At 42.7% G+C, this 24,665-nt stretch overlaps 2 protein-coding genes across 16 annotated transcripts in view; one reads left to right on the top strand and one right to left on the bottom strand.

Moving 5' to 3' along the window:
- SETD4 (SET domain containing 4) overlaps positions 1–24,665 on the bottom strand; it is a 286,569-nt gene that overhangs the window by 176,194 nt on the left and 85,710 nt on the right. The gene's annotated exons all lie outside the window — the stretch shown is intronic.
- Positions 962–15,589, top strand: LOC103548838 (carbonyl reductase [NADPH] 1-like). The gene is made up of 3 exons (XM_008516822.2): positions 962–1,892; positions 2,449–2,556; positions 14,794–15,589. Exons 1-3 carry the CDS (start codon positions 1,607–1,609, stop codon positions 15,288–15,290), a joined length of 891 nt encoding a protein of 296 aa, XP_008515044.2. The 5' UTR covers positions 962–1,606; the 3' UTR covers positions 15,291–15,589.

A 24,665-nucleotide genomic window follows, 5' to 3' on the forward strand; every position in this document is an offset into this window, starting at 1 on the left:
TCGGAAAACAACAAATCCTGGCTCTGCCACCTTACTGTGTGACCCTGAGCAAAACCGCATCTTACTTTATTTCTGTTTTTCGACCTGTAAAATGAGGACATTGGGCACAAGATTGCTGTGTGAAGCTCCAATGTCCTGATACAGGTGAAAATGTTAAAACACAACAAAAGTGCAAAGTGTCTTCTGTCTTGAGACCCTGTCGTTGTTAGGACCTAAGACCCCCCAGGGCTGACGAGAAGCTTCTTCCTGCCCAACACCAAGCCTGCCTCCCAGTGGGCTCAGTGACCCTGTTCCACATGCCCCCAGAAGCGCTGCATGTTGTAAAGACGGCTGTGCTGTCATGATTATTCTTCATTCTTCACCAGTGATTTTCAGGCTGACAGCAATGAAACGAGATCTCCCCAAGTGATGTTTGGGCCAGGCCCAGTGGCCTCATGGTAAGTTCAGCAAGCTCTGCTTCGGCGGCCCCCAGCCTGGCTCCCAGCGTCAGACCTACACTGCTGTGTTAGGGGCCATGCTGTGTGGTAGCCCACATACTGAAAAATAGAGGAATATTGGCACAGATGTTAGTTCGGGGTGAAGCTTCCTCAGCAAAATAAAATAAAAAATAAACTAAAATGAAGTTTACAAGCTTCTCCCTTCAACCAGGCACTTTATTTCCTCTGTTACTTTTTTTCTTTTGCAAACTGACCCAAGAGGACAACAATGTCTAGATCAACACAATAGCATCTCAACTGTTTGGAAATATATATTTGAAATTGCAAAGATCGTTTTTTTCTTAGGACCTTAAAAATAACACCTAACTCTATACACCAATTATTATCTCTCACCTTGGACAAAATCAAAGTCCACCCCACTTTTAGCAAACAAGGGTTATGTAACCATTATATAAAACTTTGCAATCAATGCCTTGGCACACACTAAGAGCTTCAATAAAACCTTGCGTCCCACTTGAGGGCTCACTGGGAGGCACACAGCGAGGTACCCTGCCCACACTGAAAGTCTAATCATGGGACCTAAGTCTCTAATTCTCTCTTTTGAGTTTCTCTTAAGAAAGCAGTGGGATCGATGTCCTCAGAAGCAGTTAGCCTGTCTATGTCATTTCCTTGAATCTTAGGAAAAAGCAACACTTCCCATTCTGCAGTGGATGATGACCCAAGTCCAAGGCATTACTCCGCACTCCTTTTCTCCTTTTGGGGTTCTCCCAAAATAGTTTCTTTAGTAAATCTGCTATGAGTTTCTAGTTCCCTACTTGACTTATCACCAACCAGCTTTGCTTTGGCGGAAGCACACCTCTCCAGCCTGCAAGATTGCTTACCTCAGAAGTGAGATCAAAAGGGAGACCTGTGTCCTTTTGGCCGAGGGTGCAGAGTGGAGAAGAGGTGGACCCAGGAGAGGGGATTAGGAAACCTTTGGAACATTTGGCCCCTCCTAGGAGGGAGGGATGGAGGTGGGGCCTCCTTCTCAGGAAATCACAGCACTGGATCCCAGAACTCATTTCTCTGCAGACTCTCTGACTTTGGCCAGGGCTCCCCAGTGAGCGCCGCTGTGGCTCATAGCCCTGTCTGCTGCCCACACAAGTGCCTCACACACCCGCTACCCAGCCATGTCTTACACCCGTGTGGCGCTGGTGACTGGGGCTAACAAGGGCATCGGCTTCACTATCCTGCGTGATCTGTGCCAGCAGTTCTCCGGGGATGTGGTGCTCACGGCAAGGGACACCACGCGGGGCCAGGCTGCCGTGCAGCAGCTGCAGGCCCAGGGCCTGAGCCCACGCTTCCACCAGCTGGACATTGACGACCCCCAGAGCATCCGGACACTGCGCGACTTCCTGCTCAAGGAGTATGGCGGCCTTGACCTGCTGGTCAACAACGCAGGCATCACCTACAAGAGTAAGTGGATGTGAGCTGAGAGGGGAGGCAGCCTCTGTGAGGGTGGCCAGCAAGAGTGGGTTGGGGTCTGAAATGCTGCTATGGGGATCTTAGCTCTCAGGTGATCTAGAACAGTTTCCCTAGGGAAAGAGGTCAGACTAGAGGCTACAGAGAGAGCAGAGACCTCTGAGACTTGCAACACTTTCCAACAGAGAGACTTTGCATTTCCATGACACAGACTCTTAGGGATCTCCTCCAGGTTTTCACGGTTTCTCTTGGATTGGACTTCAGAGGAGTTTCGCGACTTAACTTATTTTGAAAAAACAACAAGAAATTTTAAGAATGGTACGAGAGATACCATTTTGCATCCGTCACTTAGTCTCCCCTAATGGTGCCATCTTACGACTCCATGCAGTATTAAGCCAGGAAATGACATGAGTATTGTCACATTCTTAACTTAACCAAGCCATTACTTACAATTCACCAGAATTTGTATGTAAAAAAAATGTATCATTCTTGTATTTTTACCATGAGTACTATTTAGTCTATTAACTTTGTTCTATTTCTCCCCTAAAAGTTCAGGATTCCACACCGATTCATATTCAAGCAGAGGTGATAATGAAAACAAACTTTTTTGGTACCCGAGATGTCTGCACAGAGCTACTGCCTCTCATAAAACCCCACGGTGAGTCCAGTGAGGAGCACAAGCTCTACTGTTTCTGGCACAATCTGCGCTGCCTGCCCTTGATCTCATCTACAAGTCCCTGCTACCTCTCCTTGCTCGGGTACCTTGTTTCCTTGTTGTGTCTGCACCAGGCCAGGTGCCCTTCTGCTTCCAGCTCTGTACACACTTGTCCAGCTGTCATGGGTGTTCTGTGTCCCACTGCTCATTATATAACTGGCTCTTATCTTTCAGGTCTTCCTTCAAAAGTCCTCAGAGAGGCTCTTTATTTGCTCTGTGCTCTTCACACTTTAGAGCTCCTTGAGGATTCCATCCTGGACACTCTGGCCTCCGTCTCCCTCTCTCACAGTGATCTTGTTCGGGCTAGTGGAGCCTTCCCTACCCCCAGTTCACTAGGTCCCCTTCAAATCTCTCACCTGTCTAGAACATTTCCACACTTCTAGACACACATATTTGTCCTCCTGCCTCTCCATCTCTTCCTGAGCCTTCCTTCCCTCCCCTGAATTCCCACATCCAAAACACACATTTTAAAAATGCACTGTCCTTGCCCCAAATCATCTTGGTCACTGACCCCACCATCCACCCACTAGGATCCTGGGTGTCACCATGCCCGCCCCCTTAATATCACCTACCAGGTCCTACGAGTGGTCCTACCCTGTTTCTCTGCAAGCCTTCTCCTGCATCCCAGCTCTACGACAGACTCTCAGCTGTCATTGCTGGACAGTTGCAAACCCTCCTAAGGGAGCTTGTTTCTTGAGTCTTTTCCTTTCTGGGCATTCTCTGTGCTCTCTGCTTGCTCACTCCCTCCTGAAAATCCATCAGAAGCAAAGTCCCAGCCCTTCGTGAGGCTTGCAGTGATCTCTGTAATTTGACTTGCATAATACCAGGATGCTTTTAACTGCCCTTCAATGTGCTATGTTCTGGACAAAACAAACTATCATACATCTTTGGTTGTAAACAACTGTAATACTCACCCCAAGGTAATGGGATGGAGGGGAGCCACCACCCATTAAACACACCAATAAAACAAGCCGACACTTTTAGAAAGATTAAGAGGTGTGGCTTGGAATTGAGTACATACACATACAGCTTACTCTCAATTCTGCCTTGTTTCCCTGTCCTGTCCTCCTGGAAAGTTCTGTGACTTCTTCTAACACTTGGTTCACTAGGGCCTCAAGGGACAGCTATTTTGCAGTCACTTCACCCCCCTCACTCACACCAACACTAGAGGGCAGCAATGGAATTCCTTGTGCCACCACCACACATTCTATATGTATTCCTCTTGGAATCATACTAATGACTTCTGGATGGGTATTTTTCTTACTTCACTGGGCTGTGTTAGTTTCTGCTGTGTCTGTGCTTGGTCAAGAAGAGGAATGGACACTCACAGATTTGCTAAGGCAGGCTGTATTCAAACAACTGATCTTGCCTCACCAAAGCTAGAGTTAATATGCATGCTATATTATATTATAGTAAATACATGCCGCATTCTCGCTACACAGCAAAGTTTTCTTGCCTTCTGAAATAGAAGAGTTCTTCCATTATTTGCGATGAAAGGCAGCCACAGAAGTTCATGCCATCATGATTTTATTCAACACTCTTTGGGGAGATAATTTGAGACAAGTCCTAGCTAGGCTAACCAAAAATAAATACTGTCTCAGCTCTCCCTCATCTCAGGTCTGAAGATACAGAGAATGAGCCGGAATGGTTTCCACAGAATCTCTGTGGGAAGCAGAAGACATCCATAAGGGGAATGTGTAGTTTGTTTCTGGTGCGGAAGGAGAAAAAGAGAGTATTGTGACCTTAAGGATTACTGAGCGATAATAGTATGAATTTCTTTTTATTTTTAATCCGCTCTTAAAAGAGTTGTTCTGAATACCCTAACCACAGAAAAGATAAGACCTATCCTGCCCAGGTACCCTCCACTGAACTTCACCAATCAATCAATATCAATGCCATTTATATCCCTTCACCCCTTCCCATCTCATTTCCCAACTGTTCCCAGAAGCGAGCATCTTCCTGAATTTGAAGAATGCTGTCTTTACTGCTGGCAGGCTGTTATTCTGATTTTCCTAATAAATTAGAATGTATATTTATTTGAAAAGATACTAAGGAAAACCCGTCTCTGAGGAATCAAGCAAACGCTCGAAAACTGCACACTCCTGTTCATCGCACGTTAGCTTGAAGAGCCCTAGGAGGGAACAAACGGCCTTGTTAAGGCTGCACTCACCAACTAAACCTTTAAAGGAGTGGTGCCCATCTTCACTGAAACAGGCACCACTTTTCAACTTTGTACAGTCTGGAAAATCACCAGAGGAAGTTGGAGGGAATATACTGTACTACAGATTGTTCCACCTCCGACGTTTTGTGGTCTAGAAAGGATGAGTGGATGGACGTTTCTTGATGTGCTGTGCTAAGCATTTCAGATATTGTGCCAATAAGAACATGGAGGCAAAACAAAGCTCAAGGTCACATGCACAGCTGGATGTGGGCCTCAGTCATGTGGCATCCAAGCTAATTGTTCTCCCCACTACTCAATGATTCTCAAATATTTTAGGCCGAGGATCCCATTCTTCAAGTGAAGAATGAGTGAAGCTGTACCCAGTCAGGCCAGGGTGACATATGACAAAAGAAGACTCAGCTTGATTGGGACCAATGTGTCCCTCAGCACAGAGCCCCCAGGGCACCACAGGGAAACCCAGAGGGTTGCAGGAGACACAGTTTAAAACCCTGCAGTCTTTCATGACACCCCTTTTCAACCCAGAGACGTAACTACAGGTACTCTTGGAATTAGATAAAAATGAACTTAGTGACGAATGTGAAGTCATAAAAGTTCCAGAAAAACAGACGTGCACTTAATACCCCTGGATAGACAATTCGAACCAAGTAATGCTCGTGCAGCTTGTTTCTGGAGATGACATGATGTCTACGGTATCCCTTGTTGTCCAGATCACTGTGGCCCTGGTTTTCAGTTGTGAGAGTTGGTAGAGTGAAGGAGAGATGCTCGGGCAGAGCCATGAGGGGACAGTCATCCAAAGAGTTCTTGAGCAGCTACCGGGTGTTAAGCCCTGGGAACGTGGTCTATGTGTTTCCATTTATTTATACCTTAAAGTAAAATATGGCATCCTTAAAACTGATTCCTGGTCAGACACGGGATAACGGCCTGGATAAACTGTAAGCCTGACAGGCACCCCAGCCCCACCAGTGAAAGGGTCCTTTTTTAGAAGAATGACATACTTTTATCATCAATGTGGAGTGACTATTATAAAAGGCCACTAATTCTCACACAAACACGTACACACTCACACACCCTTAGCACAAGAAAGTATGAATGGCCCATAGCACCTCTTAGAGGATTAGCTGTGTGCATTGCAGTGCAGTGTCCCTGAACTGCATTCTGAAAGCCAGGAGTACACTCTGGAGACGAAACACTTGGATCACAGTCTTTGCTGTGTATCTTCCAACAAGTGCCTCCTGCCTGTGTGTTTCCAGCCGGAGCTGTCAGATCAGAAGCGGCTACAGTCACACCCAGCTCTGAGGAGAGGCACCCAGGCAGGTGCCACGTCTTGGGGATTGGTTAGTGGGAGGGACCGGCATGGGGAAGATGGAGTGGGATGCAGCACCCACATCCAGGAATTTACCTACACAGACCCTTGGACTCCCCGGTCAGGTTTCCCCACCGTACACAGGTAAGTATTTTCCCAGCTGATTCTAGACTTCCTGAGATAGATAATACAATAGAAAAGAGGTCATCACTTTATTACAGTGTATAAACAGCCTAGAGAAAGGACAGTTTCTCCGTCTACTATCACAGGTTTCAGAGACTAAAGTCTCTGGGAATATGATTTCAAAGCCCTATGAGTAATTGTAGCTGCCTTTCTGCTATACCGGTTGCGCACTGTGGCTTCCTCTGCCACTGTCTTTTGTTTCTTCATATCCTTCTATGTGTTGGCCTTTGGATTCACGAAACATGCATTACTTTTACTAGGAGAGAGGCAGGTAATATTATTGAGAATGAATTAAATTCTAGTAGGACCTTTGAGTGTGCTTACTAAAACGTTTCACAAAGAAGTTCAGTTTATCTTATGCTTCACGTGTTCCAGATGAAAGGAAGGACTGGAATAATGGACTCGTTTCTAAAGTGAGTTCATCCTACAAGACTGTTGGAGGATTACAAGACACTTACCATAATTCAGTGTAATTCTCTAGAGGATTATTTAATGAGAGTCATAGTGCTATGGATTATCTTTTTTATGGAATATTTTTTGCGCTGCCATTCTTAGGTGGGATGGAGCTCAAGTTAACTGATGGTAACAGTCTTCCCAATATTTACATTCAAAAGGGAGAGTTTCCTAATTTGTTTGAATCTCTTATTCATGGTATAGTCTCATGTCTTGTTTATACCACTTAAAATATTAATTTAGATGTAAAATTAGTAAACTCTTTATACATGTTAATAGGTTTTTTTAATGCATACTAACAACTGTTTCCAAAAAAAACTAGTGAGAAATATGTTGTTGTTTTACACTTTGAACAGCTTTATTCAGATATAATTCACACACCATACACTTTACCCATTTAAAGTATACAATTCACAGGTTTTGCTTTTGTTATCGAGGTCACATGTGTTCACAACATTGTGTCAATTTCAGGTGTACATCATTATATTTCAGCTGCTGTATGGACTGCATCCTGTTCACCACCAGAAGTCTGATTTCCATCTGTCACCATACATATGTGCCCCTTTACCTCTTTCCCCTGCCACCACTATCTGCTCCTCTGGTAACCACTAATCTGTTCTCCTTAAGTATTCATTTGTTTGTTTATCTATCACATATGAGCAAAATCATACGGTATTTGTCTTACTGTGTTTGACTTCTTTTACTTAGCATAATACCCTCAAAGTCCATCCATGTTCTCACAAATGGCAAAATTTCATCTGTTTTTATAGCTGAGTAGTATTCCATTGTACATATGTATCACATCTTCTTTATCCATTAATCCGTTGATGGGCACTCAGGTGACTTCCAAGTCTTGCCCATTGTGAGTACTGCTGCAATGAGGATAGGCATTCATATATCTTTTCCAGTTAGTGTTTTCATGTTTCCTGGATAAATACCCAGAAGGAGAATAGGTGGATCATACGGTATTTCTATTTTTAATTTTTTGAGAAATCTCCATACTGTTTTCCATAGTGGCTGCACCACTTTTCGTTCGCACCCACAGTATATGAGGGCTCCCTTTTTTCTACATCCTCTCCAACACTTGTTGTTTCTTATCTTTTACTAATAGCCATTCTGACAGGTGTGAGGTGATATCTCATTATAGTTTTTATTTGCATTTCCCTAATAATTCGTGATGTTAAACAACTTTTCATGTGCCTGTTGGCCATCTGTACATCTTCCTTGGGAATATGTCTGTTCATATCCTCTGCCTGTTTGTTGGTCGGGTATCATTTTTCATTGTTGACTTGTATGATTTCTTTATATAATATTGTGTAAATTAACCCCTTCATATATGACTTGCAAGTATTTTCTCCCAGTTGGTAGGCTGACATTGTGTTTTGCTGATGGTTTCCTTTTCTGTGCAGAAACTTTGTAGTTGATGTAGTCCCATTTGCTTATTTTTTCTTTTGTTTTCCTTGCCTGTGGAGACTTGGTATTCCAAATGATACTGCTAAGACAGGTGTTGAAGAGTGTAGTGCCTATGTTTTCTTCTAGGAGATTTATGGTTTCAGGTCTTACCTTCAAGTCTTTCATCCATCTTGAGTTAATCTTCTCGTATGGTGTAAGATAACAGTCTACATTCATTCTTTTGCATGTGGCTGTCCAGTTTTCCCAGCACCATTTATTGAGGAGACTTTCTGCTCTCAATTGTATGTTCTAGGCTCCTTGGTAAAAACATTAGCTGTCCATAACTATGTAAGTTTATTTCTGGGCTCTTGATTCTGTTCCATTGATCTGTGTGTCTGTTTTTCTGCCAGTACCATACTCTTTTGATTGCTATAGCTTTGTAGTATATTTTGAATTCAGGGAGTGTGATACCTCCAGCTTTGTTCATGTTTTTCAGGATTCATTTGGCTATGTGGGGTCTTTTGTTGTTCCTCATAAATTTTAGGATTCTCAGTTCTATTTCTGTGAAAAATGTCATTGGGATTCTGACTGGGATTGTGTCAAATCTGTAGATTGCTTTCGGTAATACAGACATTTTACCTATGTTTTTTCTTCCAATCCATGAGCATGGAATATCTTTCCATTTTTTTTATGTGTCTTTAATTTCTTTCAATAATATCTCGTGGTTTTCAGTCTATGGATCTTTCACCTCCTTGGTTAAATTTATTCCCAGGTATTTTATTCTTTTTATTGCAGTTGTAAATGGGATTGTATTCTTCATTTCTCTTTCTGCTAGGTCATTGTTAATGTATAGAAATGCACCTGATTTATGTATGTTGATTTTCTACCCTGCAACTTTACTGTATTCATTATTTCTAATAGTTTTTTGGTGGATTCTTTAGGGATTTCTGTATATAGAATCATGTCATCCACAAATAATGACAATTTAACTTCTTCCTTTCCGATTTGGATAAATTTTCTTTCTTTTTCTTGCCTAATCCCCCTGGCTAGGACTTCCAATACTCTGTTGAATAAGAGTGGTGAGAGTGGGTAACCTTGTCTTGTCCCCATTCTTAGAAGAATAGCTTTCTGTTGTTCACAATTCAGGATGATGTTGGCTGTGAGTCTGTCATATTTGGCCTTTATTATGTTGAGGTACTTCCCTTCTATACCCATTTTATTGAGAGTTTTATCATAAATGGATCCTGTATCTTGTCAAATGCTTGCTCTATATCTATTAAGATGATCACGTGAATTTTATTCTATATTTTCTTAATGCGGGGCTTCACTTTGATTGAGCTGTGGATGCTGAACCATCCCTGCATCCCTGGAGTAAACCCCACTTGATTGTGGTGTAGGATCCTTTGAATGTATTGTTGTATTCCATTTGCTAATATGTTGTTGAGGATTTGGGCATCTGGCTTCATCAGCTACATTGGCCTGTAACTTGCCTTTTTCGTGTTGTCCTTGTCAGGTTTTGGTATCAGGGTAATTTTGGCCTCGTAAGATAAGACAGGAGTCATCCCATCCTCTTCAATTTTTTGGAAGAGTTTAAGAAGGACAGGTATTTAATTTTCTTTGAATGTTTGGTACAATTCACCAGAGAAGCTGTCTGGCCCTGGACTTCTGTTTTGGGGGAGGTTTTTGAGTAGTATTTCAATCTCTTTACTTGTGATTGGTCTCTTCAGATTCTCTATTTCTTCTTGATCCAGGTTGGGGAGGTTGTATGATTCTAAGAATTTAGCCATTTCTTCTAGGTTATCCAGTTTGTTAGAGCATAGATTTTCACAGTAGTCTCTTAAAATCCTTTGTATTTCTGTGGTATTCATTATAATTTATCCTCTTTCACTGCTGATTTTATTTATTTGAGCCTTATCTACTTCTTATCAGTGAGTCTGGCTATGGGTGTGTCAGTTTTGTTTATCTTTGCAGAAAACCAGCTCTTAGTTTCATGGATCCGTTCCCTTTTTTTTTTTTTTTTTTTTAGCCTTTATTTCATTTACTTCTACTCTGACTTTTATAATTTCCTTCCTTCTACTGACTTTAGGCTTTGTTCTTTTTTTCTAGTTTCCTTGGCTATATTGTTACATTGCTCCTTTGAGATTTTTCCTGTTTGTGGAGGTTGGCTTATCTTGACATGAAGTTCCCTATTAGTACTGCTTTTGCTGCATCCCATAAATTTTGGTATGTAGTGTTTTCACTTTCATTTGTCTTCAGCTATTTTTTTTACTTCTCCTTTGATTTCTCAATTGACCCAATAGTTGTTCAGTAGCACGTTTTTTGGTCTCTACATATTTGTGACTATTCCTGCTTTCTGCTTCTAGTTGATTTCCAGTTGCATATCACTGTGTTCAGAAAAGATGCGTGATATGAATTCCATCTCCTTAAATTTATTGAGGCTTGTTTTGTGTTCCGACATATGGTCTATCTTTGAGAATTTTCCATGTGCACTTGAGAAGAATGTGTATTCTGCTGCTTTGGGTTGGAATGCTCTCTATATATCTATTAAGTCCATCACATCTACTGTTTCATTTAAGGCGACTGTTTCCTTCTTGATTTTCTGTCTGGATGATCTATCCATTGATATAAGTGGGGTGTTAAAGTCCCCTACTATTATTCTGTTCCTTCCGATTTCTTCCTTTAGGTGTGTTAACAGTTGCTGTATATACTTTGGTGCTCATGTGTTAGGTGCATATGTATTAATAAGTGTTATATCTTCTTGGTGGAATGTCCCTTTCATCATAATGAATGTCTGTGCCTCTTGTTGTCTTTTCTGGCTTGAAGTCTATTTTGTGTTTGACAAGTTTGGCTACACCAGCTTTCTTTTGCTTGCCAGTATCATTCCATCCCTTCACTCTGAACCTATGTTTCTCTTTACAGCTGAAATGTGTTTCCAGGAGGCAGCATATTGTTGGATCTTGTTTTTTAATCCATCCAGCCACGTTGTGTGTGTTGATGGGTAAATTCAAAGAATTTGCATTTAGAGTGATTATTAATATATGAGGGCTGAATGCTGCCATTTTATCTTCTCATTTCTGGTTGTTATATATTTCCATTGTTACTTTTTCTTTGTATTACTGTCTGCCATTTCAGTTTGGTGGCTCTCTGTAATATTTTTCTCAGTGTCCCTTTTATTTGTGATTTTTCACTCTGCTCTGGTTTTTTGTTTTTTGGTTACCTTGAGGGCTGTATAAAAGATCTCATAGATGAGATAGTCCCTCTTTTGCTGGTAGATCCTATCTATATAGCCTATGCAGGTTCCCTCCTTTTCCTCTTGACAATGTATGTTTTTGTTTTCACAAGTTATTCTTTTTTGTGTTGTCAGTTTGTTACCAAATTGAAGTGCTTATTGTTATTCTTGATGCTTTCTTTCCTTTTACCCTTTATGTTATAATTAAATGTTTACTAATGTTTATTCTGATAAACAGTTGCAATTTTCTGGTTCTGCCTATTCATCACCTCAGTCAAACCTTTGTTTACCTTTGCCTTCTTGTTTCAGGTAGGAGGGCTTCATTCAACATTTCTCGTAAGACAGGTCTAGTGGCAATGAACTCCCTCAGCTTTCATTTCTCTGTGAAAGCTTTTATTTCTCCTTCATATCTGAAGGGTTACTTGGCTGGATAGAGTATTCTTGGCTGATAGGTTTTGTCTTTCAATATTTTGAATATATCACTCCACTCTCTCCTAGCCTGTAAAATTTCTGCTCAGAAATCTACTGATAGCTTGATGGGGGTTCCTTTGTAAGATATTTTCTTCTCTCTGCCCCCCTTTAGTATTCTTTCTTTGTCACTGACTTTTGACAGTTTTAATATGATATGCTTTGGAGAAGGTATTTTGTGATGAGACAATTAGGGGTTATATTAGCGTCATGTACTTGTATACCCAGTTCTTTCCCCAGGTTTGGGATGTTCTCAGCTATTATTTCTTTTTAATAAGCTCTCTGCTCCCGTCTTCCTCTCTTCTCCTTCTGGGATACCCATTATCCTTATGTTGCTTTTCCTAATTGAGTCAGATATTATTCATAGAATTTCTTTCATTTAACACAAGTCTTACAGGGGCCAGCCCCATGGCTGAGTGCTTAAGTTTACGTGCTCCACATCTGCGCCCCAGGGTTTCACCAGTTTGGATCCTGGGCATGGACATGACACTGCTCATCAAGCCATGTTGAGGTGGCATCCCACACAGCACAACCAGGGCCACTCACAACTAGAACCTACAAGTATGTACTGGTAACTTTGGGAACAAGAAGAAGAAGAAAAACAAGATTGGCAGCCAATGGTAGCTCAGGTGCCAATCTTAAAAGAAAATTAAAACTCTTAGTTCTCTCTCTTCTTCCCCTACAATCATTTCTAGATTCTATCTTTGAGCTCACTAATTCTCTATTCCGTATGGTCTGCTCTATGTTCAATGATTTTGATTTTATTTTTCATCTCATTAATTGTCCTTCATCTCCAGAATTTCTGTTTCTTTGTGGGTTTTTTTTTTTAAGATTTCAATCTTTTTGGTGAACTACTCCTTCTGTTCATTAATTCAATTCCTGAGCTCATCTAACTGTCTTTCTGAGTTTTCTTGTAACTGGTGGAGATTCTTCATGATGGCTATTTTGAATTCTCTGTCAGTTAGGTTGTCATCTTCTGGGACTTCAAGTTTGGTTTGTGGAGAGTTGTCGTTTTCTCTCTGTTCTGCTGTGTTACTGCAGTTCTTCATGGCACTTGATGGTTGATCCTTGCCAGTGCATTTGTGGTAGGAAACACCTCTCGTATTTGGGTGAGACTTTGGTTGCTTTGATTCTCAGCTACTTCTGGTTGTATTTGAGAGCCTGCACTTTTCACCCTTCACTGCCTCTGCTGGAGGTGTCATCAGTGCCCGCCTTGTGCTGCTTGTGCCTCTGAGGTTGCTGGTGCCTTGCTGCTTGCAATGTCACTGCAGTGTTAGATGTCACCACTGGGGTCACCAGGCTGCAAGCACCTCTGCTGCCTCTGGGGTCACCTTGGTCTCATGTTCCCACACTGGCTCTCTGAAGGCTCTCCATGGACTCAGGTGCAGCTGTCCTATGCACCACCTGCACTGCTTCTCCTCGCTTATCTGGGGTGCTGGCAGCACCACTGCCAGGGGTGCTGGGATCAAAGGTGTCACGGTCACTTCCAGGGTCTGGGGTCTTGTATGCAGCCTCTACTGATGGCAGAGCCAGTGTCTGGGATTCTTCTACTGGCAGTGGGGTCACAGGTTCTGCTATGGTTCCTGAAGCCACAGGTCACAGGGGCCACCTGCCTCTGCTGGGGGAGGGCAGGGGCTAAGCTATGAGTCTTCTTCCTGGTCCTGCAGCCTCTGGTTGCTGGCATGAAAGAATGTACTTTGTAAAACATCAGGTCCAGGAATACCACCCCTGCCAAGGAAATATGAATTTTGGGTGCTGTCCCTACTGCTGGGAAGACTGGCCACGCTGCCTGGGAGGGGAAAGGGGCTGGGTGTCCCGTGTCTGCCCCTACAGCCCCTGGTCACTGGCTCGTGTGCTTGTGTGAGAACTCCTGCTTTGAATAACCCCCACCAGGGGAAGGAGAGGAGGCTGCTCCTCTAGTGCCACTGCCTCCCATGGGGCCAGTCCACCCACCTTCAGATGTATAGATGCATGTATTCCTCAGGCATTCTGTGTGCCGTGCAGGCAGTCCTTTGTTGGTCAGTGGATGTACAAATGGTTGAAACTTAGGGTGGAGAGACAAAAGGACAACTCACTCTGCCACTGTGCTGTCACTCTCAGTGGTTTTAGCATATGTGCAGAATTGTGGAACCATCTACAGCATTCTCATCACCCCGGAAAGAAATCCTATCACCCCTGTGTCCCCCCATTCCTTGTAGCTCTAAACAACAGTAATCTACTTTCTGGCTCCAGATTTTCTTCTTCTCCACATCTCATATGTATGGAATCTTATCCTATGTAGTCTTTGTGATCGGCCTCTTTAACTTAGTGTAGTCTTTTCAAGGTTCATCCATATTGCAAGATTTACTTCGTTCTTTTCTATAGCATCCTTTTAATAGCTCAGTTTCCGCTGTTCCTCACTGTCACCATATTACCAGGCCATTAGTCACTGCTCAAGAGTTGATAAAAACCCAAATACAGAGAAAATAGCATGCAATTCAGCCCACTGAGCTGACTTGGTTTTCCCTTCCTCGATCAGAGTGGCAACCTTCCAAAACAGATGCTACCCATTCACCTAGGTTCTGCCATCCATCAACCAGTCACCCACCTCTTTGTTGGTCATGAAAGAGCTGATCATAGAGCACTGCCCAAGTAACCACACCATCCTCAAGGCATCCCAAAGGCAGCCTTTGGCACTAATGAGTACCTCCTTACATTCCCTTTAGCATGTTCCTGTATAAGTCACTTTCATTTTCTTATGGAACTTCTGGGTACTACCCTCCCCATTAGAAAATTTCTCTGACATCATCCAAGACATTATGGATAAAACAAGTTTCAAGGCTGTATCATGTCCTTCACTCATAAAGACAGTCTTCATTAATGCTCATGGCAAACTGGGAACTGTCTCTCAAGTGGACAAATTCCCACTGAATTTGTTCTTCATCATTCTTGTGCAGGCCTTTCTGAGTAACGATCTGTGTTGCATTTTAGGCAGAGTGGTGAATGTGTCTAGCATAATGAGCCTCCTGGCTCTTAAAAACTGCAGCCCAGAACTCCAGCGGAAGTTTACAAGTGAGACTATCACGGAGGAGGAGCTGGTGGGGCTCATGAAGAAGTTCGTGGAAGACACGAAGAATGGAGTGCACATAAAGGAAGGCTGGCCTGATGTCATGGCCATGGCATATGCAGTGTCAAAGATGGGCATCACCGTCCTGTCCAGAATCTACGCCAGGAGACTGAGTGAGCAAAGGAGAGGGGACAAGATCCTCCTGAATGCCTGCTGCCCAGGATGGGTGAAAACCGACATGGGGGGACCTGAAGCCATAAAAACCCCAGAAGAAGGAGCAGAGACCCCCGTGTACTTGGCCCTTTTGCCCTCAGATGCTAAGGGGCCTCACGGGGAATTTGTTATGGAGAAGAAAGTTGAAAAATGGGGACCCCTCTATGAATACCCTCCATGGTTCTCACGTATTTTGAGCCTTGGATAGGATCAAAGGGCCAATCACACTGTTAAAATATCCATTTCAAAAAAAAAAGGATGAAAATATCTCTAAGGAGTACTCACCATCACTTGGCTCATAATTCGGTGCATATAAGCTATTATCCCCGTGAAGGAAAAAAAAGTATGAAAATGTCTGTAGGGAGTACTCACTTTCACTTGGCTCATAATGCTGTGCGCATAAGGCTTTTGTGATTTCTTCTGTGATATAGGGGGAGGAAAACTGTAATGGATGAGAATAATGAATGAAAATCAATAGAAAAATAAACCGAGAATAGAAGTTCTTTATGAATGTTCCTTTGTGCAGATTGTTTATATGTCATCCAGCCCAGAAATGTTAGATATGACAGTTAGGTCAACAGAAAGATACTATATTTGAGGGGTTAGGAAATGTTGTAGAAAGAGGCAGTAAGTGCATAGTTTCATCTTTGCAGGCCACACGGTCTCTGTTGGAACTACTCAGATCTGCTGTGACGGCATGAAAGTAGCCGTACACCATCCACAGACCAATGAGCATTGGAGGGCTTGCCTGCTCCCTTTAGGTTCCAGCCTGTAGTATGACATGGAGAACACCATGAAGGGAATACGTCTGGTGTGGTCTCTTTAACACCAAACTCATTGGAAAAACACAATTGCAAAGTGTGAACCGTGAATGGGCACTTCAGATCCATCCATAAGAGAATCTGAGAGAGTTGGGGAAATTGAATATGGATTGGGTATCAGTGGACATGAGAGAATTATTGTCAAATCTCTACAGTGTGAATATGTCATTTATGGAGGGAGAAAGTGTCATGAGGTCTGCGACATTAGCATGGGTCAGCAAAATATACACAGAAGCTGAACACAAAAATACAGTAAAATATATATAAATGTTCAACCTAGTCTGTTAGATATACGGGTGTTTGCTATACTATTTTTTCAACTTTTCTGTTTCAAAGCTTTCAAGACAAACATCTAGAAACAAAAAATCCTCCATTGCCACCTTACTCTGTGACCTTGAGAAACAGACTGCATTACACTCTATTTCAGCACCTCAACTGTAAAATGGGAACAATAGGCATAAGATTGCTGTGAAGATTAAATGTCCTGATACAAGTGAAAATATCGAAAACACAATAAAGCACAATAGAGTGCAAAGTGTCTCTCATGAGTCCCTGTGATTGGGACCTAACACCACCCAGGGCTGTGATGAGAAGCTTCTTCCTGCCCAACACTGAGCCTGCCTCCCAGTGGCCCCAGTGACCCTCCTACACAGGCCCTCCCTTCACAGAAGCGCCGCATGTTGTAAAGACGGCTGTGCTCTCATGATTATTCTTCACTCTTCACCAGTGATTGTTAGCCTGACAGAAATGAAATGGGATCTCCCCTGAAAGCACGGGTAGGGCCCTTAGTTTAAAATTGAGATTTACAAGTTTCTTCGTTCAACAGGTCTGTTAATTTCCTCCATGTCATTTTGTTTCTGTAAACTGACACCAGAGGACAACAATATCTAGGTCAAGACCACAGCATCTCAACTGTTTGGAAATGCATACTTGAAATTGAAAAGATTCTTTTTTTGACAGTACCTTAAAAATAACACCTAACTATACCCATCACTTACTATCTGTGACCTTGGACACACCAAAATGTAGGCACTTGTAGCGAACAGGGATTATCTAAACATGAAATACAACATTGCAGTCAACGGCTTGGCACACATTAAGAGCTTCATAAAACATTCCCTCCCACTTGGGGGCTCACTGGGAAGCCCACAGCGAGGTACCCTGCCCACACTGAGAGTCTAATCACAGGACTTCAGCGTCTAATTCTCTCTCTTGAGTTTCTCTTAAGAAAGCAACAGGATTGATGTCCTCAGAGGCAGTTACCCTAAGTAATTTCATGGCGTCTTAGGAAAAAGCAACCCTTCCCATTCTGCAGTGGATAATGGGCACAAGTCCAAAGCAATTACTCTGCACTCCTTTTTCGCCTTTTGGAGTTTTCCCCAAACTGTTTCCCCATCACCAGCAAGTTTTGCTTTGGGGGAAGCCTGCCTCTCCACCCTGCAATGATTGCTTAGCTTAGAGGTGAGATCAAAAGAGGGCTGTGTTGGGTTGGCCTCAGGTGTGGTGCAAAGAAGCAGCTGATTCAGGAGTGGGTTTATTACAAAACCTTTGGAACACATGGCCCCTCCTAGGAGGGAGGGATGGAGATGGGGCTTCCTCCTGAGGAAATCACAGCACTGGATCCAAGAACTCGTTTCTGTGTGGTTTCACTCACTGAAGCCAGGCCTCCCCAGCATAGGACCCCCAAGGACCATAGCCCTGTCCACAATCCATGCAAGTGCACCACCCACCCCCTAACCAGCCAAATCCTCTCACCCCAAAGTGGCACAGGTGACCAAAACCAACAAGAGCATTGGCTTCGCCATCACATGGCCCTGTGCTGGCAGTTCTCAGGGAATGTGTTGCTCATGGCACAGGATGAAGGGCTGGCTTGTGCGGCTGTGCAGCAGCTGCAGACCCAGGGCCTCAGCCCCCGCTTCCACCATGCGGATATCAGCGACCTACGGAGCATCCTTACCCTGCAGGACTTCCAGCAGAAGGAGCATGCGGCCTCAATGTGCTAGTCAACAACACAGGCATAGTCTTCAGGAGTAAGTTGATGTGAATTCCAAGGGGAGGCAGCACCCGTGAAGGCAGACTGACAGGGTGAGTTGGGTCCTGAAACTCTGCTGTGGGGCACTTAGCTCCTATGTGATCTAGAACGGACTCCCTAGGTAAGAAGACAGACTGGAGGCTACAGGCAGAGCCAAATCCTCTGAGATGTGCAAGCCTTTCCTGCAGAGGGCCTTTGCGTTACCTTGGATCAGACTCTTAGGGATCTCCTCCAGGTTTTTATACTGTTTCTCTTGGGTTGGACTTTAGAGCACTACAGTGACATTTTACTAATTTTGAAATAAACAAGAAATTATAAGAATTTCACAGAGATCCCGTTCTGCAGTATACACTTAGCCTCCTCTAATGGTGACACCTTACAAAGTTATTCAGCCTTTAGAAGCTAGGAAATTGACATTGGCACAATACTGTTAAACAAACAAAGACACCCCTTAGAATTGAGGAGATTTCACGTGGAAAAAATATTTTTCTACCATTCTTTGGGATTTTTACCACATAGGTACTACTTATTCACTCTCTTCTCTTTACCCCTAAAAGCTCCTGATTCCACACTCTTTCACATTAAAACAGGAGTGGTAATGAAAACCTTTTGGTACCCAAGATTTCTACACGGAGCTACTGCCTCTCATAAAACCACAAGGTGTGTCTGACGCGGAATCCAAGCTGGTGTTTCCGGCGTGATCTGCCCTGCCTGCCTCGGACACATCTACAGGCTCCTGCCACCCCTCCCCGCTCAGCTACCTTGGCATCCTTGTTGTTTATCCACCAAGCCAGGCTCCCTTCTGCTTTAAGTCTCTGCCCACTCTTGTCCAGCGGTCATCGGTACTCTCTGTCCTGCTAGGCTTTGAACAACAGATGCGTTCTCGTCTTTCAGGTCTTAGCTCAAAGTCTCCTCAGAGAAGCCCGTTGCTTGCTCTGTGCCCCACACATGTTGGAGTTCCCCAAGGATTCTAGCCTTTCTCCTCTTTCTCCGTCTTCCTCTCCCTCACATTCGCACACACACAACCACACACACACAATTCTATAATTTTCTCTGGGGAGTCCTAATTGACTAAAACATATGGCAAAACACTAACGCGTATAGACATTACTTTATATTGCAAAAGATGTGATTAAGTTAGGTTTGACCAGAGGAGCTTATCCTAGTTGTCTGGGTAGGCCCTAAATGCCATCACAGGTGCCCGTATAAGGTAGAAGTGGAGCAAGTTTGAGAAAGAAGAAGAGGCATTGTGACCAAGGAGGCAATGATTGGAGCAATGCAGCCAAAAGCGAAGAGACACCTGCAGCCACAAAAAGGTAGAAAGGCAAGGATGCGTTCTCCTCTGGAAACTTCAGAGGGAGCACAGCACTGCAGGTACCTTGGTTTCAGACTAATGGCCTCCAGTACTTTGAAAGAATAGGTTTCTGTTGTTTTAAGCTGCCCAATTTGTGAGCATTTGTTATAGTGGCCCAAGAAAGTAAGACATCCAGTTTCCTTGCTTTCTTAGCAAAGAGTTTGGCCACATTTGTGACACAAAGTAAGCTTTGGCAGAGCATGGCAAATCACCTTCATGAAAAAATGTGTGGCATCTCTGTTTGGAAGTTATGCTTAGGAGTAATGGCTGAACCAAGGGACTGCTACTGGAGAGCAAATAGCTCAGGAAGTTCCTTCCCTTCAGCCAAGGAACACTCTCAACCAGCAAGTATGTCTCTTCTTTCATGTGTGCGTTTGGTCTATATGGTAGGGTTCCCACCTCTCCCTGCAGACAGAACATGCTCTCCTGTGGTACAGGACAGTGCTGGCTCTTCAGGCAGTTCAAGAAAGGAGAGGCTGCCAAATGGACCTCAGTCCAGGAGCAGGTGACTGTGAAGCAGCTGCGGGAAAGTGGGCTGATGTCTCTTGCTCATCAGTGACCTGTGCCATTTCCTAAATGCAAGACCTAAACAAGTGTCAATCAGCTGGGAAGGGATCAAGGGGAAAGGAGTAGTGGAACAAGAAAGGTTTTGTGCTCTCCAGGTTGATTTCACAAACATGCTATCATGGCAGTCTAACAATTCAGAGTGAAGAGGGGGATGGCAGAGCCATGCATAGAACGTGGTGACATTAATAATAAAAGCACTACACAGAATTGTTCTGTAACTTGTTCTGGAAATGCTGAAAACTCCAGAATACCTCTGGCTTCTGCTTGAGTTCTGCCAGTGGAGCCCCAAGCTCCTTCCCTCTGGGCTCAGCAACAGCTAGCTTGCTTTGGTGTTCCAGAAATATAAGACTATAGACAAACTGTTTAAGCACAGACTATTTTAGCAACTGGTCTAATTTACAACTTCTTCTTATCAGTCTCTGCCCAGATCCTAGTCTTAATAATTCCTGCCTTAAATCCCCACTATGACTAACTCTTCACAAAAACAAACTTATAAAACCTACGTTCTCAAGCTATTTGAGGAGACACTTTGACTGGATTCATTTGGTCAGTGGCACCCTTGCCTGGATACATTTTTGTCATGTTTTGCTTATTCTTCTCATAACTAGGGCTTTTCCTTGTCAAAGCTACACCTCATACAGTGGCTAAAACACAGCTTCACTTCATGTTTTTACTTGAGGAATCCTAACCCACCTCTTCATTAAGAGAAAAGTCCATATCACTGGAATTGTCAACAAAGAACTCTGCAAAGCCTTGACACTCAAAAATGTGATTACATTTACCATCCTCATCTTGAGGAAAAGTCAAGAGAATAAATGGTAGTTTACAATTAAAACCATCAAAACACTTGGAGCCCTTTGAACTTCTGTAGACAATGAGGATACCAATGGCATTAAACCATGGGATCAATTCCTCCTTGAGTTCATCAACTCACTCCTTATGAGTTGGTAACTGTCCAGACTATGTGTCTGAGAATGTCACCCACAATCCCATCCTACACCCTCTTCAGGCAGTTATAGCTTAATACTGCAAGAGAATAATGCAATATACTCAGTCTTATCATCAACAGACACAGGCAGCCTTTCCTCAGCATCCTCCCAATCACTGCCTATATGACCTAAAACCTGGAAACCTGGCCCTCTAGAAGGGACGTCAGAGAAAGGTAGCTCCCAAATCTAATGAGAGGGGCTCTTATCAGGTTCCACTGAGCAACACACTGTGATCAGATTATGAAGGATTGACCCTCAGATTCTCATCACCCATTTAAGGAAACACAAAACTACCCTACACCATCAAAAAGCTATCCAAACTGGAGTTCTCAAACTAAGGGTTCTTGTGAATCCTTCAGGAGCTGACACCTTAGAAAGGAGACTGCTCACCTAAGACCTCAAGTCAATGTGAAGTAGAAAGCTTCCACCGGAGATGTTGGAACTAGATCTCAAATGCCTAGAACACTGATTATCATACACATCTCTACATGTTTTGTTATTTGTTTGCCAAGATATTTTTCTTGCAGGTTTAAGGTTCTGTATAGCGAATAGATATTTGTTACCTCGGAATTCTGGCATCCATTTGGACTGCTCTTCTTTTTTTTTTCCCCTCAAATCAGAAATACATTATTATTCCTAATATAATTCATCTTTTCCCTGTTCAGTGATTGTCTCTTTTTTAAATTTAATTGTTTTTATTGCAGTAACATTGGCTTATAACATTATATGAGTTTTCGGTGTGCATCATTATATTTCAGTTTCTGTGTACATTACATCATGTTCACCACTGAAAGACTAATTACAATCTATCACCATAAAAATGTGCCTAATCACCCCTTTTACCCTCCGCCTTCCCCCCTTGCCCTCTGGTAACCACCAATCCAATCTCTGTCTCCACAAGTTTGTTTGTTGTTGTTTTTATTTTCTACTTACGAGTGAGGTCATACAGTATTTGACTTTCTCCCTCTGACTTATTTTGCTCAGCATAATATCCTCGAGTTCCATCCATGTTGTCACAAATGGCCAGATTTCATCATTTTTTATGGCTGACTAGTAGTCCATTGTGTATATATACCACATCTTCTTTATCCATTCATCACCTCATGAGTGCCTAGGGTGCTTCCAGGTCTTGCATTAATAGCCAAAATATATAAAGAACTCATACATCTCAACTACCAAAAAACTAACAACACAATTAGAAAATGGGCAAAAGATCTGAACAGACATCTCTCCAAAGAAGATATACAGATGGCCAATAGGCACATGAAAAGATTGTCAACATCACTAATTAGGGAAATGCAAATCAAAACTACAATGAGATATCACCTCGCACCTGTCAGAATGGCTATAATTAACAATACAGGAAATAACAAGCGTTGGAGAGGATGTAGAGAAAAGAGAACTCTCATACACTACTGGTGAGAGTGCAAACTGGTGCAGCCACTGTGGAAAACAGTATGGAGATGCCTCAAAAATTAACAATAGAACTACAGTACAATCCAGCTATTCCACTGCTCTGTATTTATCCTAATAACATGAGAACACAAATGCGTAAAGACATATGCACCCCTATGTTCATTACAGATTTATTCACAATAGACTCCTATTCTTAAAACTGTTCTTCACACAACTAGTCACTCCATGGATCAAGCATATAATTCCCCCAACCATTGGGTCTATACCACTTTCCTTTAAATGTCACCCGGTTTCCTTTAGTACCAATCCATTCAAGTGTTTCAGGTGATTTCCGAGTGAAATTAACTCTTTTCTGAATCCAAAGATGGAAAATATTGTAACATGACAGACAAAAATCTAAAACTCTATACCACATCACATATAAAATGGGAATTTTCTCTCTCCATCAAAATGAAACCTCAGTATTCTTCATAGAAATTAGCACTTCAACAAAACATACAAGTGGAGCATGATAAGAAATAAAATGGTAAGAGACTATGCAAGTGGAAGATTCCTCTCTTCTACAGATCCTACAAGGAAAAGTCAGTCTCCTTGACTATGGATCTGCCTGCTGATCTCTACTGTGTATCTCACTGTATCGTGCTTGACTACACTTGTTGACTTGTGTCTAAGCTGTAGGACACAATCAGAAACCTCATAGGGGTATTTTGGCCAACAATGGATCATTGGGTGGCTCCCAATCACTGATACTGGTTTTGTTCTACCAGAAAAAAGCCTCTTGACTACTGCCTACAAATTGGACATGGACTTACCACTTGAATCAACTGATGCCTACTCTCAGGAAATTCCATGATACTACTCTGGGTCCATTTGGTCCATTGATTTCCCCTAAGAAAAAACAGTGTTTAGACCTCTTAATGCAGGAAGGAGAAAATGTGAGCCTCAATTTAAAACCCCAAATCTTAACCTTTGAGGAACAATTCTGGACTGCTTTATTCTGGCCTCAGGCATACCTATTTCACACTTTAAGAAAAGTCCAAAAGTGGTGCAAAAAACCCTACATGCTCTGGTTCAGAGACTGACTGAAGAACCAGACAGTGCCGCTGAAGCCAAAGATCTCCATGCCTGAGACATTTACAACATTCAAAAGGCAGTGGGTTAAAACAGAGTCATCCTACACATACTATTGCCTTCTCAAGGCAGAACATGTGCCATCATAGGGAAAGAATGTTGCACTTCTATCCCTATAGTCTTTTCTATGATCTTTAAAGTTAATTCAAGAGATGTGGAAAACAAAGACATTAGAAAATTCAGTAGTCTGAATGATTCCCCCATATCTGGTTCAACAAGGTTTTCAAAGTGGGGGTGGGATCTGTTTTCCTCACTTCAATTGGGCACACTTTGTTCTTGGCTTAGAGGTAGACTACCAACTCAGTGTTTGTCAGTGTTGCAACGAGTAAATAAGTGGTTTTACGGAATCTTAAATATTGCCACACAGTCACTGTTTCATCACATGATGTCTCTGACAGAAGCAAGGAGATCTAACATCTACTGAAACTCAAGTGACCGCCATCATGACCACATATGTAACCCAGGGGTATACATCTAGACTTAGGGCACGGTCAAGGATGTTCTGTCCTGTAGATGTGGTGAAGTATGCTCCAAAAATTGTAACTGCGAGATAGACAGGTGACACAATTATATCTTGCCAAATAGATAAACTATGCAGAAATGACAAACAAATTACAGGAATACCGTTTAAGCTCACATAGCTTGAGCAACAGTTTGCTTGCTGGACTCATGTGTTTCAGAAAGATAAGCGCAGACATAAACTGGTCAAACACAAACATTTCAGCAACTCCCTTAGTTTACGAATTCTGACCAAGTCCCGTTTAAATCTCAAATTCTAATTTCTGCCTTGTGACTAGTAATCCAAATGAAACCCTAGGGAAGTCTACTAGATGCACTTCACTGAACCAGTGACTCCCTTGTCTCGCAAGTTTCTAACAAACTTAGGCTATACAGCATTTAGAAGCCGGAAAATTGACTTCGGCTCAATACTGTTAACTAAACTGAGACATTACTTAGAATTCAGGAAATTTAACATGGAAAAAAGCAATTTTTGTACCATTCTGTGTATTTTTACCACATGGCTACTATTTATGAACTCTGATCTCTTTACCCCTTAAAGCTCCTGATTCTTCACCCTTTCATATTAAAGCAGAAGTGGTCATGAAAACAAAGTTTTTGGTGCCCTAAACGTCTGAAAGGAGCTACTCCTAAAACACCAAGGTGAGTCTGACGAGGAGCCCAAGCTATAGTGTTGCTGCAGGGACATGATGTTGCCCCACCTGCCTCTGACACATCTACAGGCTCCTGCTACCTCTCCCTGCTCAGCTTCATT

Source organism: Equus przewalskii, chromosome 27 (assembly GCF_037783145.1).
Source record: "Equus przewalskii isolate Varuska chromosome 27, EquPr2, whole genome shotgun sequence".
NCBI lineage: Eukaryota > Metazoa > Chordata > Mammalia > Perissodactyla > Equidae > Equus > Equus przewalskii.